General features: G+C 33.8%; 1 protein-coding gene across 1 annotated transcript; it reads left to right on the forward strand.

The window, feature by feature from the left end:
• Positions 1–1,616: 1,616 nt before the first annotated feature.
• On the forward strand, positions 1,617–10,399 carry LOC105780613 (uncharacterized). Its single transcript, XM_012605038.2, has 24 exons — positions 1,617–1,952; positions 2,141–2,271; positions 2,782–2,866; positions 3,068–3,121; positions 3,329–3,420; positions 3,535–3,638; positions 3,957–4,032; positions 4,404–4,863; positions 5,350–5,685; positions 5,810–6,019; positions 6,123–6,233; positions 6,326–6,398; positions 6,785–6,912; positions 7,020–7,314; positions 7,419–7,627; positions 7,702–7,823; positions 7,976–8,093; positions 8,694–8,749; positions 9,079–9,151; positions 9,230–9,419; positions 9,497–9,565; positions 9,644–9,738; positions 9,818–9,880; positions 9,997–10,399. Exons 1-24 carry the CDS (start codon positions 1,896–1,898, stop codon positions 10,102–10,104), a joined length of 3,315 nt encoding a protein of 1,104 aa, XP_012460492.1. The 5' UTR covers positions 1,617–1,895; the 3' UTR covers positions 10,105–10,399.
• Positions 10,400–17,134: the final 6,735 nt, after the last annotated feature.

The raw sequence follows: 17,134 nt of genomic DNA on the forward strand, positions 1-17,134 counted from the left end.
GTTTAATATTTGAAAATGATAGGAATTTAAAGTATTATAGTTTGAGAGTCAAAAATCAATTGAAAGAGTAAGGAATAGCAAGTGTTGAAAAAACTAATGAGATAAGAAGAACAATTCGTGAAATTAACTGGGAATGGGGGTTTATTAGGTTGATTTTGAAAAATTGGTTTAATTGCTTTATAAAGACTCACAGCTTTGACCCTTTTACAAATTAGTCCATTTTCTAAAGTTAAAGACGTTTAAAACTCGTTTCCAAAAATTGAATTAACTTTATGAAAACCATTGTCGAAAATATTATCGAGTACCAACCTTACAAAATTCCAAACTCATATAGGCCAAAATTCTTAAAATACCCCTAAAACTCCTAGGCCCTATTTTGGGGTGTGACAATGAGTTAAATATTCAATGGCCCTCTGAAGTCTCAAACTTAGAATATAAGGAGTGATTGCCATATATTTTTTCGAATCATTCAAATTACCATTGCAAGATCATGGCTTGTACAATTTGGGCAATATGGACAATAAAAAATAAAGCAATTCATGAAGGGAACAGGCGGGCAATTCAAGACACAGCCCATTTAATCATTTCATATATTCGAGAATTAGATGCAATCAACCAAAAAATACCTGTTATGAGGATGGAGACTAAATGATAGAGGCCGTCAGAGATTCCTTTTGCAAAGATTAATTATGATGTTGCTTTTTAAAACCATACAAAGAGGTCCTGTACGGGGATTGTGGTTAAAAACTCGAATGGTTTGTTGTTAGGATCAAGAATGATACTAAATAATCACATAGCTGCGACTTTTGCTGTGAAGGCTTTTGCATGCTTCCAAGCGGTTCAAATGGGTCTTGATTTGGGCTTTCTGAAGGTGGAGATTGAAGGTGATGCACTCACAGTGGTGAAAAAGCTTCATGCAAATAGGCAAGAGAGATCAAAATTTAGTGCATATATATTATGGATTCGAGATCACTTACTGAGAATTATCGAAGATGTATTTTTAGACATGCACTAAGACAGGGGAACGGAGTAGCACATCTCTTAACTACAGAAGGAATAAGGAGAGGAGAAACGACTTATCAGTTAGAAGAAATACCTCTGTTTGTTGCTGATGTAGTGGAGAGAGACCGATGGTTGACAGACCCGCTAGATTAGATTATGTTCGTCGGTTGCTTGAAAATAGTCCCTAAAATTTGCTTAATCTCAAGGGACGATAATGATTTAGATAAACTCCTATTTTCATTGCTTTCTGATGCTTCGAAAGGAACTTTAGACCTCATTTATTTTGGTTGGGTTTCTTTTAATTAGGATTGGGGAATATTTCATTTTTCGTGTACTTTTCTCTATTTGTCTTATTGTTTGAAAATTTGTTCCCTTATTTAATAATAAAATTAAGTTGTTCTACTAAAAAAATCCATTCATATGTATAATTTTTTATTTTATTTTTAAAATAAAAAATAAAATTACTCTTAAATAATATAATTTATTTTAAATAAAAATTTTACCCAAGGCGTACGGTCTCGTGAGATCAATTCTATCATGCGTATATATACCGAAAAATACTTAATTTTCTTTAAAAAAAAGTGAAAGGGGTGTTAGCTATAACAAATCCAATAAGAATGGCATGAAATAATAATAAATAAATTTAAAAAAAAAGGATGGCGGGCCATTTTCCTAGTGGGTCCTTACTTTCTTCTCAAAACTAGCCGGAGAATCCGACGGTTCCTCCCCGCTTTGAATCCATATTTCCCGACAACTCCCCCCTCCTCTTCTCTTCTTCCTTGCCCTTTCCTCTCATATATAAAAAACAAAAAAATAGAATTCACTCAACAAAAACAAATAATTATCCCTCAGAACAAAAGAAAAAGAAAAACGAAAAAGACGCATACTCGCTAATGTTCGCCAAAATCTTCCATAAACATGGCATCTCCTCACATTCTAAAAAACCTAAGGTGTAATTTAGAATATTTCTTTCATTCTTTGGTTGTTCTTAAATATCAAATTTTAATTGCATACCTAAATTTAAAATATTGAATGAAGTACAATTCAGCTAGAACTTCAATGATATGCTGAAATGTTCAGTTTTTATTCTGATTTTTTTTAATGAAACTCTATTTTTAAAAACAAATTATCGTGGCAGAAGAATGATTCAGAAGGAAGCTTGATGTCAGCAAATTTGAATCCCCGTTTGACCGTACACTATGGAATACCGGCGACGGCCTCAATTCTGGCGTGTGATCTCATCCAACGACTCGTAGCAGTTGGAACATTGTTAGTAATTACTTAGTATTTTGTTTTGGTTTAAGTATATCTCGAATTTTAAGCATTCATTGAAATCAAACATGGTTTATTTCGTTTTGAAGGTAGTTAAATTTGTTTCTAGTTTAGTTTAGAGATGTTTTGCTAGTCAAAAAGTGCACTAGTTTTGCGGAATTATTAATTGTGTTTGATTTAAATTAAAAACATTCATTGAAATCATTGTTTAATTTATTTTGGGGTATATTATTTTATTTCTGTTTCTAATATAGTTTAGAGATGTTTTGGTTAAACGAAAGTTTAATAATTTTGCAAAAATATTGATTTTGTTTAGTTTAATTATCCAAAAGTTAAGCAATCACCGACATCAAAATTGATTTTAAAGTTAGTTATTTCCGTTTCTGAATCAGAGATGTTTGCTGAGCTGAAAGATGAAATACTTTTGTGAAAGTATGATTCCTGTTTGATTCTGTTTTGGTAAAAAAAAAAATCTTAATGAACTGAATGATTTTATTCTTGGTTTAGGGATGGGAGGATTAAAGTGATCGGTGGCGAATATGTAGAAGCGCTTCTAGTGTCACCTAAGCACATACCTTTCAAAAATTTGGAGGTTTGTAAGTTAGATCATGAAGTCTGTTCTGTCAGTTTGCAGGTGTCCATGTTCGCTATATTTGATTGTGTATTTTGACAATCATAGTGAACTTGGCTTTTATTTCGAATGCATAGACATTCTAGCTTCAAGAAGGTGTTCATTCATCCATTTCTTTTTGTTGTCCTTCCTTTCCGTGATACATTTCTTTTTCCTTGACAGTTTCTACAAAATCAAGGTTTTCTTGTTAGCGTGTCAAACGAAAATGAGATTCAGGTATTTGATTGTTCATTCACCTTATTATGTGTTTATTGAAACGGTGCTTGAATTGGAAGCACCATTTCTAGCTGCATGACTTTGCCGTTCAGAACGAGTATATATATATATATATATTCTTTCTTGTCTTCTGTCTCACTGTTTCTCTGTTTTACTTGTATTCTGGCTTATATGATTGCCTTAATAATAGGTTATTGATGCCCACAGGTCTGGGATTTGGGACAAAGGCAGATAGCTTCCAGCATAAAGTGGGAGTCGAATATAACTGCTTTTAAAGCCATTCATGGCACCAGCTACATGTATAAAGCACTTTGTATCCCTGTTTACACTAACACCATTATTTAGCATTTCTTTCCTGCAAATGTTAGTGATGTAGTTGGGTACTGACATGATTACCCTGTCATTACCTTTAGGTATCTTGGAGATGAGCACGGAATGGTGTATGTTTTAAAGTATGATGCTGACCAACGCAAGCTTACCAACCTGCCCTATTATGTTCCCACAAATGTTATAGCTGGTACTGCATTCATTATTTTACTGTAATTAGTCTTTTGGAGTGAAAGTTTCTGGCTGCAATTTTCTCATATTGGCCCTCACCTAGCTCCCTTGTTTTGTACATGAGCCCTGTTAAGCCAAGTTGAAACTTTAGAATTTTGTAATTGGTATATGATTGTGCTCCTAAACTTTTCTGGTCTGTTACTCTTGAAATTAAGAATGTAGAATACAGATTGACCTTTGGGTGTAGCCATCTACCTTGACTGCAATGTCTGAATATTTATTTAGCTCTATAATGTGGATTGTCTGCTTGATATATTACATTTCCTCAACCATGCAGAAGAGGCTGGAATTTCATCACCTAATCATCCTTCTGTTGTTGGAGTTCTCCCCCAACCTTGTTCTCAGGGAAATAGGTAAGAATACCTGCTGGAACTTGCTCTTGTTTATTTTGGTTTTGCAATACAGACTGTTAAGTTAGATATAGAATGACATTTTATTAGAAGCCAATTTGAGGGTTATTGTGAGGCCAAACATCCTTTCATCAAACAAGAAATAGTAGCATTTTATGTCTCATATAAATCTGTTATATTATCCAACTTGTATGCTAATCTCTGTGCATGCGTATGGGGTGTAGAGAGAATTAGGGTTGTGGCCTACATAGGTGCCTAACCTCTTAAAAGTCTAGGGTTGTAGTCTTGTATAAGAACAGGGTAAAAGTTGGTGGTTAATGTGCATAATATACTTTTTGGTTCATTTTCTGCTGTCTGTTTGCATTCTTTTGTAGAGTACTGATTGCTTACGTGAATGGGTTGATTGTCATCTGGGATGTTTCTGATGATAAAGTTGTTCTAGTTAGAGGCAATAAGGATCTTCAATTGCAAGGTGAAACAGCATCTGGTTCCCCAGAAAATAAAAACCTTGAGGTTTCTGATTGTGTATCAGAAAGTGATAAAGTGGAGAAAGAGATAAGCTCTCTTTGTTGGGCATCTAATGACGGGTCAATTCTTGCAGTTGGTTATGTAGATGGGGATATCATGTTTTGGGCCCTACCAACTGCTACCTCTAAAAATAATCAGCAAGCTTCAAAATCTCACAAAAATGTTGTTAAACTACAATTATCATCAGGAGAGAAACGACTTCCAGTCATTGTTTTACATTGGTCTGACAACCAATCCCATAGTGCTCGTGGTTGCAAGATTTTTTTTTATGGAGGTGATCAAATTGGATCTAAAGAAACTCTGACGGTGTGCTTCTAACTTTAGTTTTTCTTTTTTCTAGATATTCATTTTACTTGTTTGTTCTTGCTTGTTATAATGACAGAAGGTGCCTTGTTTCACCTTTTTTTCTATTTGGCTTAGCTACACAGTCATACATACAAATCCTTAATAAATCAGACTAAAAGGCCTTAGGGAGGTGCATTCGCCAACCATAATATTATCCTAGTTATTATATGTTATAACCGAACTGTAACACAGATTTTTGTTCTCCCATAGAACTTGATTCTTTGTCTCAGTGGCAGAGTTTCAACTTTAGCATTGTATAGTTCTTATTTGTACCGCATTGCACTCCTCTAACTTTTACGAAGGCTTTAGTGTTATTCTTTTTTTAGAAGAGGAGATGCATCAGGAGTCCTGCAAACCAAATCCAGAACCATCATTCTGTTTACTACAAGTATTATAGCTTTGATCCCCAAAAAGATTTTCTTTGACTAATTTCTTTGTCTTTGACAGATCTTGGACCTTGAATGCCCTTCTGGAATAGAAAGTCTAAAATGTGTCAGCCACGTGGACATTACACCTAATGGCTCTTTTGCGGATATGGTTTTATTTCCAACTGTTGGAGAGATGGAGAATGGTGGCAGTTTGTTATTTGTGTTGACAAATCCAGGGCAATTGCTTGTTTATGATGATGCATGCTTGGCTGCCTTCAATTCCCAGGATGAGAAAAAGCCTTGTGTTTCTTCAGGACAGTATGTTATGCCAATACCCATTGTTGCTCCATGCATGACTGTGAGTAAGCTTAGTTTAGTTGACAGAGATGGGGAATTTTCGAAGGCTCTTTCCAAGGTATTGTTTGCGAGTTATGAACATGTTGAAGAATGTTATTGTTTTTTGACTTTGTGCGACATCTTGTTTTACATATTTTGCACACACGTCCAATTACTAATTCCTGTTATCTTTGTTTCATTAGATAGTATCAACTGCAAAGCTTAAAGCACCACATACTCCAATTAGATCGAGTAAAAAGTGGCCTTTGACTGGTGGTATTCCTAGCCGTCTTCCTGAAGCTGCAGATTATGAAGTTGAAAGAGTATATATGGCAGGTTACCAGGATGGATCTGTTCGAATGTGGGATGCTACCTACCCTGCTCTTTCACTTATCTTTGTTTTAGGAGCTGAGGTCAGTATCTTTAAATGTTTTAGGTGATCTTTCATCTTTCAGATTAGGACTTCTGACTCATTAGCCACAGTTTAGTTTAATTGACAAGGTCATCCTCGTACAGATATATGGAAAGGTTCCAGGCATTGATATTGCTGGTGCAAGTGCACCAGTTTCAGCATTGGAAATTTGCTCCTTCACTCAAAGTGTAGCCATTGGCAATGAATGTGGTATGGTAAGAGTTGATTGTTTCTATGGGTGTCTTTTTCCTGAAAGGCTATCAAGATTTAACGCTATGTTGATTACTTGCTTTTGGGGGAAATGCAGGTTTGTCTATTCAAGCTAACTGGAACTTCCAATGAAATGAGTTTGAACATTGTGACAGAAACGGAGAAAAAAGGTGCCTGCTTGTAGATACATGTTACCTCATGTAGACGTCCTCATGTATCTCTGTTGACTATCATCAGACAAGTTTTTTCTGTAGAGATTTCTTGATAATTGATTTCATTTAATAAAAGTAATTAGTAAATGAGCAGTATGCTTGTAACAGGGTTGAGAATTTAATAGTAATCAGATAACTGAATTCAAATTTTAAAGGTCTGTATTGATTTCGATTAATTTGGTTCTCTTCTTGACTTTTAGAAATTAATCTAGAGCTTTAGTAACAATGATGTGCTAGTGAAAAGCTGGTCATTTTCTGATTTGATCTATTTTTAAAACCATAATTATGCTATAGTTTAAAATTTTCTCCATTTGGGTTTTAATTAGTTCTTAAGTTGCTTGCAGTCCATACCTTGCATCAAGCAGATGGTCCTCAATGCATGGCCTTGTTCTCGCTCTTCAGTTCTCCTGTCTGTTTGCTTCAATCTACAGAATTTGGTAATAGACTAGCAGTAGGACTTAAGTGTGGCCGGGTGAGAATCATCTCTCCTATCCTGATAATCAAAACCATGTTTTAATAGCTGATTGGCAATGCCAACTAAATGACTTTCAAGCTCATATTTTCAATGTCCGTTTTCAGGTTGCAATGCTTGATGTTGGTACATCTTCAGTGTTGTTCATTACAGATAGTTTGTCACGCTCAAACTGCTCTGTCAGTTCTTTGGCTATGATATCCTTTACAGATACCAATACCTTAATAAACAACTCAAAGGATTCTACATCCACAAATCTGAATGATGGCGAAAAGGGGTTGGTGTTCATAATGACCAGGGACGCTTACCTAGCTGTTTTAGATGGCAGAACTGGCCATATGGTTAGCTCTCAGTCAATACCTCAGAAAAAGGAGTCGAGTGCCATCTCCATGTACATTTTAGGCAAGTCCTTTCTGTTGTGGATAAGAAAAGGTTTCCATTCTGGCTTTTCAGTATTTTTCTTTTTACTGAAAATTATATATATATATATATATATATATATGCAGAGGGTGGCAATATAGTTTCGTCAACAGTGATCAGTGAATCTAAAAATGAATCTGCACATTCTAGTACTGACCCTGAAATTGCTCCAGTGGAACCTAAATCTGAGACTGCTGCTCAAGTGGCATATCTTGGGCAGAGATCAAAAAGTTTACTCATCTTACTTTGTTTTGAGGATGCACTGCATTTACATTCTTTGAAGTCAGTTATTAAGGTGCCTTACCTTATATTTTTCCTTCAAATAAAGTTTGGTATGTCGCATATTATTTTACCTATTAGTGTTGATAGGGGACCTGTGACTCCATCCGGGAAGTGAATCTTAAACAATGTTGTTGGACTTCAGCCATCAAGATAGATGACAAAGAGTGTGGATTGGTTCTGCTTTGCAGGACTGGAATCATTGAAATAAGGTCACTTACTTTGATGCTGCTGTTCTCTTATTGTATTATCCAATCATGTAAAGTTTTTGTGTTAAACTCTTAGAATGGTATATATATCTGAAGTAGTCTATCATAGGTAATATTTGTTGAGTGGAACTGTGGAATTTGGTTTCTATGGGCAGGTCTTTGACAAAGCTTGAAGTGATGGGACAATGTTCTTTGATGACTATTCTTAGATGGAACTTCACAGCAAACATGGAAAAGATGGCATGTTCTTCAAATAGAGGGCAAATTGTACTGGTTCGTGTTTTCCCCCATTTTTTCAGCCTTTAGCTGAGTTTTGAGATCTGATATCTCACCCAAGTAACACGTCTACAACCTCTAATATTCTTAAACTAATTGTAGATTTTTGTCTTGTCTGACTCTGCAAGTACCAGTAAAAGATTCTCATAATCATCAAATTTGGGCTCCCTTTGTACAGTGGTGCTAATTGCATTGAATGGTCCATGATCTTTTAATACACTCTTCATTGTTTTATGCAATGAAAAATGTCCCTTCAAACCTAGCTTAGAGATTTCCTTTTAGTTGTAGGGAGTTCTTTTTCATTTGGTTCATACTGAGACTACAGATATATTTTAATGTTTATGAGTAATTACGTTTAAGAAAGTCCATATGCTGTTTTATTTTCAGACAAGTACCGATAATTCTGGGGAATTACACTGTATAATGTTTATGACTTAGATGTCCTCTCTTCTTTGACCTTGTATGATTATTCTTCTATTACTATACTTGCATTTGACTTCGGAATCTCAGTAACAGCAAATGCTTCAGCTTATATCTTATTGACACAGTTATATAGTACTGTATCTGATGCAAGTTTAGTATATTTTGAATTTATAGATAAATGGGTGTGAATTTGCTGCTGTATCTATTCTGGCCCTTGAGAACGACTTCAGGTTTCTCTCTCTCTCTCTCTCTTCCTCTCTCCTCTTTCTCAGTGTGTTTTATGTATTTTTATGTTAATCGAATTCGGGTGAGTGTCAAATACGAGTATGTGTCCAATACAGCTATCCCAATTTTTTTTTTTCAAATTTTTTCCTTGTATTTGAGGTTCCTTTGAGGGTTATATACTCATACCCATATCCAAATTCGTGTCGGACATGAATGTTAGACACAAGTGCTTAAAGAAAAATGAAGAATTGGAGCAACATATATGCATTCCACTTGTAGTCTATAACTCTAAAGTTGAGCACTTATTACTTTCTAAAATGTCTTTATGTTGTAGGATTCCGGACTCTTTGCCTTGTTTTCATGATACAGTCCTAGCAGCTGCCTTCGATGCAACTGTTAAAAGTGAGGTTGGTCGGCATTATTCTGTGCTTTCTTTATAATTAGTTATTTTTCCCTACATGCCAACTTAAATACTGTGGCCACAGGATACGTCCCATGGGATTTTAGGTGGTATTTTTAAGGGCTTAATAGGTGGTAAGCAGGATAGAAACATGCAAATTAAAGAAGCTTGCAGGAACGATTTCCCACAATTGGAGAGCATATTTTCTAGTCCCCCATTCTTAAAGCCTTCCACGGCCAGCACGGATGACAAAGAAGTCATCAATCTTAACATAGGTTCTTCTATCTTTGTTCTGTCATCCAATTTCCTTTCTACGTTCTTTTTCCTCACTTGACCACTTTTTCTCATGCAGATGACATCCTAATTGATGAGAAAATCACTGTCTTCCCTAAATCTGAGACAATCAATAATGACGAGAAAAGTATGCCAGTAGTTTCTTAACACTTCCTGCATTTGTTCTCATCTCTGACTTCTAAACATTCTTATTGTCATATTGCAGATAAAAGAGAAAGACTATTTGAGGGTTCAAGTACTGATGCAAAACCAACAGTCAGATCAGTTTACGAGATCAGGGCCAAGTATCGAGGACCGGAGGTAAATTTAATTGCATAAAATTTGTAGCATCAATCAATTGTATTTCTAACACAAAAAGAAAAAAAAAATGGTTAACCAGGATGCTGCGGCTGCGGCTGCACGGGCAAGGGACCGGCTTATAGAGCGGCAGGAAAAGCTTGAGGTTGGCACTACTTCATGTTAAATAATTCTACACAATCATGTTTTTATTCTCTTCTTATGAATTTTCTCACGAATAAGAACTCATCAATGCTTCGTATAATTGGTCACTGATACCAGAGGATCAATGACCGGTCACAAGAGCTACAAAACGAGGCAGAGAACTTTGCATCCATTGCACATCAACTTGCCAGGAAAATGGAAAAGAAAAAATGGTGGAATATATGACCTTGAATGGCTATTCTAGATTCTGCATTCTACTAAGGTGGCTTTGATTATCATAATCAATATTCTTTGGTGTGAAATTGAAGTAATTTTATTTTCTATACAAGTTTTCTTGTTTGTTTTTTTGGGTGCAAATAGCTAACTAGTACATATATAGAAACTATGTAAACAATTAATCGTATTTTCTTATATAGACCATTACCAGGAGATGGGTAAGGGTTACAAATGCTAAAATCCAGACTTCAAACCTCTAAATTGTATGAACAAAATAAAATAAACTTGAGATTATTGTTTAATATGCATCCGACTATTTTGATAAATAATATAATTTGGTTTTGGACCTATTCATACATTGGGTACTGGTATAATTCCAATATATATTTTATAATTATAAAATTTAGTAAATAAAAGATTGAACTTGAACAATTCTTATATAAATTTGATAACATTTTATATATGATTAAAATGCATATATATATATATATATAGTTAAAAAGAGAAAGCACAAATGTGAAAAATGAACCAACTTCAAACTTTTAAATTATATGAATTAACTAAAACAAACTTGAGATTATTGTTTAATATATATCTGTTCATAGGTTGAGTATGGATATACTTTCAATATATTCTTTTATAATTATAGAATTTAGCAAATTAAATTTGAGAGCTTAAACAATTATTGATATAATTTTGATAACATTTTATACATAATTAAAATGCACATATATATTGTTAAAAAAGAGAAAACACTAATATGAAAAATGAAAGTTGCTGCACACTTTATTCAACAAGTAACAAGCTTTTATATAGATTTTTCTACAACGGAAAAAAGAAGCTAAAAGTAGTTGTAAAATAACAATGCCAACAACTCTTAAAAATAGAATTCACTAAGTAACAGAGACGTCTATAGAATAGGTCTATACACATGAGTGGCAAATTTATTGAAAACGTGGAATAAATATTTTTACTTTTTCTAACGTTGCCTTTCCATAACTAATATTGCAAGTGGGCAATTTAAAGGCTTAGGAACAAGTTTTTCTCTAATTTGCGGCATCCATCGAATAAACTCCAACAAGTTTCTTTAGCTTCTGAAATATAGTAATTTTGAGGGACTTTGTGAACAATTCAGCAACTTGATCTTCGCTTCTATAGAAAACAAGATTATACCATATCTTATAAGATCTCTAAAAAAATGATACTTCCTTTTTATATGATCGATTCTTCAATGTAAAATTGGATTATTTGACAATTTATTGGTTAAATTGTTGCCACAAAAAATTATTGTTTCTCCCTGTTGTTTGAATTGAAGTTGTTCAAGGATCTTCCTCAACCAAATCACTTGATATGGAAACCACGAATTTGGCTTCTGTTGTTAAAAAAGTGAGTATGAGTTGTTTCTTTGACGACCATGAAACAATTGCTAAACCAAATATAAATACATAGCCTAAGATGCCAACCAAATTTGTTTGAGAAAATTTCCACATTTAAGGTGTTGGCAATTTATTGAACTATTTAGTTAGGTTATGCTGATTGAATGGTTTGTATCTTGCCCATTATGGAAGATCATATTACTTAGGGAATATTATATTGGTCATTGGATTGATTCAAAGTTTCCAAGGCATACCCTTGGTTTGTGGACTTTGGATTGGATTGTGATTTTGATAAGATAAGTTGCCTATAACATCCCACACCTGACTCGATCACCAGATCTGAAATGCGCTGTAACACCCCTTGTCCGACCCGGTCATTGGGTCTAAGCTACAAATGCTACACTAGTTACCAAAGCAACAATGATTAAATAAATATACAATTCATGTCGTTATACTTTTAAATACAAGCAAGACACGCATATGATATGATATATTATCAATTTCAGGACTTACATAGGCTTATGAATACTCTTATACTAGTTTGCACTCGAACTAGGATCAAATTGTAAAGTTTCAGAATTCTTGGACCGATGTCACTCTTTGAGATGAAAAAGATGCGACGCCAAAAGTCCGAGGTTATGACGTGGCCCCTTTTTTGGCTACTTAGCTCATTTTGGTACCTAAATTATATGTATTCAACCAAAACATATTGTTACTGACATTTATTTGACCATTTCACTTATGCCAACCTAATAAAACATGCCAAAATGAACTTGTAACAATTTGGAATTAACCATTTAACTTATCATAAAATTCATGTCATTCATTCAAGTTCAATTTACCATTTACTTATCTAACCATGACAATTTTACTTACCTTAGATCAATATGTGCATAACTACTCATTTTGAGTATCTAGTATCCAAATGATAATGGAAAGAACCAAATCAACCATACACATAACCTATATTTCAAGCATGACTATCATTTTTACCACTTTACATGCCATTAAGCAACCTAACCATTCAAAATAACATACTTATAATCTTTATCATGCCAACACCTATCAATTGAGATCATTATGCTTACACAAAACCAAAACATGTATCAATTTGATCACATAGTAAGCCAATTACATTAGTTCCAACCATTATTAACTTATCACATAAAGTTAACATCAAATTGACCATTTGCACAACAAAGGTCCCTATGGACATGCCACAAAGTCATAGATTCAAAATGAATTTATAACTGTCGTCTTGAGATAGTGTGTATTCTTTCGCTGATCCAGCTCGGCAGTTTCGCAAGGTGAAAATCTATAGGGAAGGAAAAACAACCAGAGTAAACATTAAGAATGCTTAATAAGTTCAAACAAAGTTACTAAACTTACCTTAATCCATTAAAGAATAAAGAAAAATGTCATACATTTTGGCATTCAAAAGTGGCTATTCTTGGCACATATTAGCACATCTAATTACATGTCAACATTATCATCTAAATAGGTTAGTCACATTTACAAATCATGAGAAAGATTTAAGACATTAAGGCAATCCAATACTTATCACATATCAAATATCAAACATATACCATCACATATCCAATTTGCATTTATATTTCCATTTTCATTTTTTTGAACACCACCCGACAGAACTATAGTAAAACAAACTCAGATTCATGGGAATAAGTTGCTTACACAAGCTTACATTATAGCAGAATTGCTTACACAAGCTGGCATTATATCGAAGTTACCCATCTGGGCTAAACCTACGATACGTATAACTCGAGAATTTAGAACAAATTCTAAATCTCACAATAACATGTAAAGTCCTTGATCAAATGTGTGTATAACCCTAATGACATGTCATACGTATCCTAACTTTTTACTAAGTTCACACAGGCATCATTTTCGTATACATATATAATTACCAATATCTAAACATAATTACATATTCCATTTACCAGTTCAATAATCAACCAACATCTACATTTGTACTATATACTACCTCATAATATCCAAGATTCATGTAACTTTTCAATTCGGTCAAATTTAAATCATATGTGCCAAGTTCACTAAATTCTACTTAAATCTAACTTATAAAAAATTCAAACATAAAATAAAATAGGGTGGTAAGTCTTATAAGTCTTATATGTTCAAAATATGTAAAGTGGATACTTTAAGGGCTAATCCACAATTTTAGCTTTTCCATGATCAACTCCATTTAGATCTAATTCTTGATCCAAACAATCATTTTATATAATAAATCAATACCAAATGTCTTTTTACTATGCTATGGTATGCAAGAGCCTATATGAACTCGATTTCTCGATATCCCAAAAAATTTAATTTTTATTCAATTTAGTCCACGAACTCAGGATAGTTATAACTTCCAATTCCTAGCCTTGAATTAAAATCTGATGTCATGTATTCTCATAAGGGACCTTATACTTTCTATTTCTAACATATATTCATAACAAATTGTAAATTTATCCAATTTGGTCTCTAATGTAACGAAGTTAACAAACAAACTAAATTAACTTTACAATCTAGTCCTTTTTATATTCTAAGCTTAAAATCTATCAATTTGAAGCCTAATTCTTCAAGAAATCAACAAAGACAGCTGTCAAAACCTTTAACAGTTTTAGAAATTGGTACATGAGCTAGCTAAATCAAGCTCCCATAACCTTATATCTATAAAAATTATAAGGAAAATGACTTGAATTTGCTTACCAATCAATGGCCAGATGTTTTAGAATTTTTTAGGTTTTCTTGTCCCTTTTTGGATAACATTGGAGAGTAGATGAAGAAGATGACTTTTTAATCCACTAATTTGACTTATATAGTTTGATTAGTATGTAATTAATTTAATTTAATTAACTTAAACATACATTAATTAACTTAAGCTAATCACCAAGCTTAATTAGTAGCTCTCTCGATAACCAATGATTTCACATACATTCTTCTAACACCATCACTTATACCAACTTAAAGATATAGCAAAACAACTCTGGAAGAAAATAAAGAACTTACCAATACTTGTTTTACCCAGCAAATAGTGTATACAAATGTGGCATTTTCCAGCAAGTTTGAAACATCTTTAAAATCAAGAATTTAAATGTTGAAGGTCCAACATTCGAACAGTCGCCAAGATTGGCATTTTACCTCTACAAATTTTCCTTTAATTCAATTGTACTAGTCCACAATTTCAATAAATTTAACAATTTAAATTCGACCATTTCATACTTAAAAATGAGCATTCACACAACTATTAACAGTCGTTACTTAAAATTTCATCCTTTACTTTATTTCTTCATACCAAATAGCCTTCATTCGATCAACATAAAGAAATTGAACATTTTTAAGCCATTAAGACTCAACCTTTTTCTTAACAATAGGATAACATATAAGACAAATGAAGGGTATTAAGATAGTAGCCATTATCCACATTTGACGACATATAAGTACACATTTGAGGAAATTTAGTCAACAACCCTACTCTATCTTTGGACAACACATAACACTTAATTTAGGACAACATCAACAATACCAAATGGACAGCACCTAAATGTTATTTTAGGACAACATAATTAACATAAACTGGACAACATGTTAATGGTATGTTGGAATAGCATAAATAACACAAAATGGACAACATTTTATTGTAATTTGGGACAACATAAATTATAGGGGATCGATTTGATTAAGAAAAGAACAAGTAAAAAAAGTGAAAGAAATTGAGAAATTGAACACACAAATTTAACGTGGGAAAAACCCCTCCAAAGAGGATAAAAAACCATGGGCAAATATAAATTTACTATAATGAGAAAAGAATAAAGAGTACAAAAGATGGAGATAAAAACAAAACCCCGTAAACAAAGAACCCTCAAAACGTAAATACAAAATTCTCTAAAAGTGTTATGAGTTCTAATATTTTAATGGGTATTTTTTCTAAGATTGTAAAAGAGCCTATTTATAGGCTAAATTTGTAGGTCAAATAATAATAAAATAATCTAGACTAATCAGAGTTTGACTGAAACAAATAAACAGAGTTTAACTGGGAGATTATCTCTCAAATTTGACTGAAATATGAGTCACACTCAACAAATCTCCACCTTGACTCGTATTCCACAACGCCATCTTTGCCAAAGCCTACCATGGGCCTACCTTGAACTATGCTGGGAATTAAATGAGTTGAATCTGTACTTAGAAGCTGGAAGACTTCTAGCCTTTGACTTCTACACTACCAAATCAAAACTAACCCGGGTCTGATTTTCACGAACATTGTGCCCTAACTTTTCAAAACCTGTATCCAATAGAGAACCTCTCTTCAACGAAACGATTATACATTTTTCCTTCCTATTACCAAGTTACATCTGCTCCAAACAAGCTGACTTCAAATCTGTAACGGATGAGGGATATCTGGTTTCACCAGTCACTATAGAACCTTCCTGAATAGTAAAATTGTTGGTCTTTTTACCTTTTAACAAAACGAGAGCCCTATGAGACAACTTAATACCATTCGAATCAATGTTGACACTGCAACCTTTCACGTCTAAAGTACCCAAGGAGATGAGATTCTTTCGTAAATCATGTACATACTTGACATCTGAGAGTATCCTAATTTTTCTATCCTACATCCTAATTTTAACAGTACCAACACCGATTACCTTATTGGATGAATCGTTTCCCATGCGCACAACTCCACTTTCAACTAAACTAAATGTGGAGAACTATTCTCTATTAGGACACATGTGGAAAGAACATCCTGAATCTAGGATCCACTCAGACGTAATCTCAGAGCTATCGTTCATTGACACTAACAAGAAATCATCACCGTTTTCATCAGCCAAATTAACACCAGCTACATCTTCCTCGTTACTCTTAGTAGCCCTCTTATTTCACAGTTTATAACAATCTACTTTGACGTAACCTAACTTATTACAATAACGACACCTTTTGTCTCAGTTATTTGATGCTACCAAAATAGAAGCTTGCCCATTTGCCTTGCTATCTGAACCAAACTCATTATTGAGTTTTTCTTTACTCAACAAATGACCTTTCACATCCTCGAACAAGAGTTTGTCTATGCCGTAAATCAAGGTCTCCTTAAAAGACTTGTATGATGAGGGTAAAGAGCACAATAATAGCATAACTTGACCTTTATCGTCATTCTTAACCTCAACATTCTATAAATCATTCAAAAGAGTAATAAATTGACTAATGTGATATCTAAGAAGCTCACATTCATTCATGGAAAACGTAAATAGACGTTGTTTCAACACTAGATTGTTAGCCAAAGACTTAGTCACATAAAGAGTTCTAACCTTTTCCACAATGCGGATGAGGTTTCTCCACCAATATCTTATGTAATACCCTATTCGCGAGGCACAACTGGATTACAAACATGGTCTTTTCATCAAGCTCTTCCCATTCTGTCTGATCTAGATTCTCAAGCTTATTCCCAGTAATGACCTTTTCAAGCCAGTCTGAACAAGAATTGTCTTCATCCAAACTTGCCCCAAATTGAAGTTTGTGACACCATCAAACTTTTCAATGTCAAACCTTGTTGTTGCAATCTCTGGATGGGTTGATCTACGAAAATTGAACTAGCTCTGATACCACTTGTTGGGGATCGACTCGATTAAGCAACGAACAAGTAAAAAATA

This window comes from Gossypium raimondii, chromosome 4 (assembly GCF_025698545.1).
Source record: "Gossypium raimondii isolate GPD5lz chromosome 4, ASM2569854v1, whole genome shotgun sequence".
NCBI lineage: Eukaryota > Viridiplantae > Streptophyta > Magnoliopsida > Malvales > Malvaceae > Gossypium > Gossypium raimondii.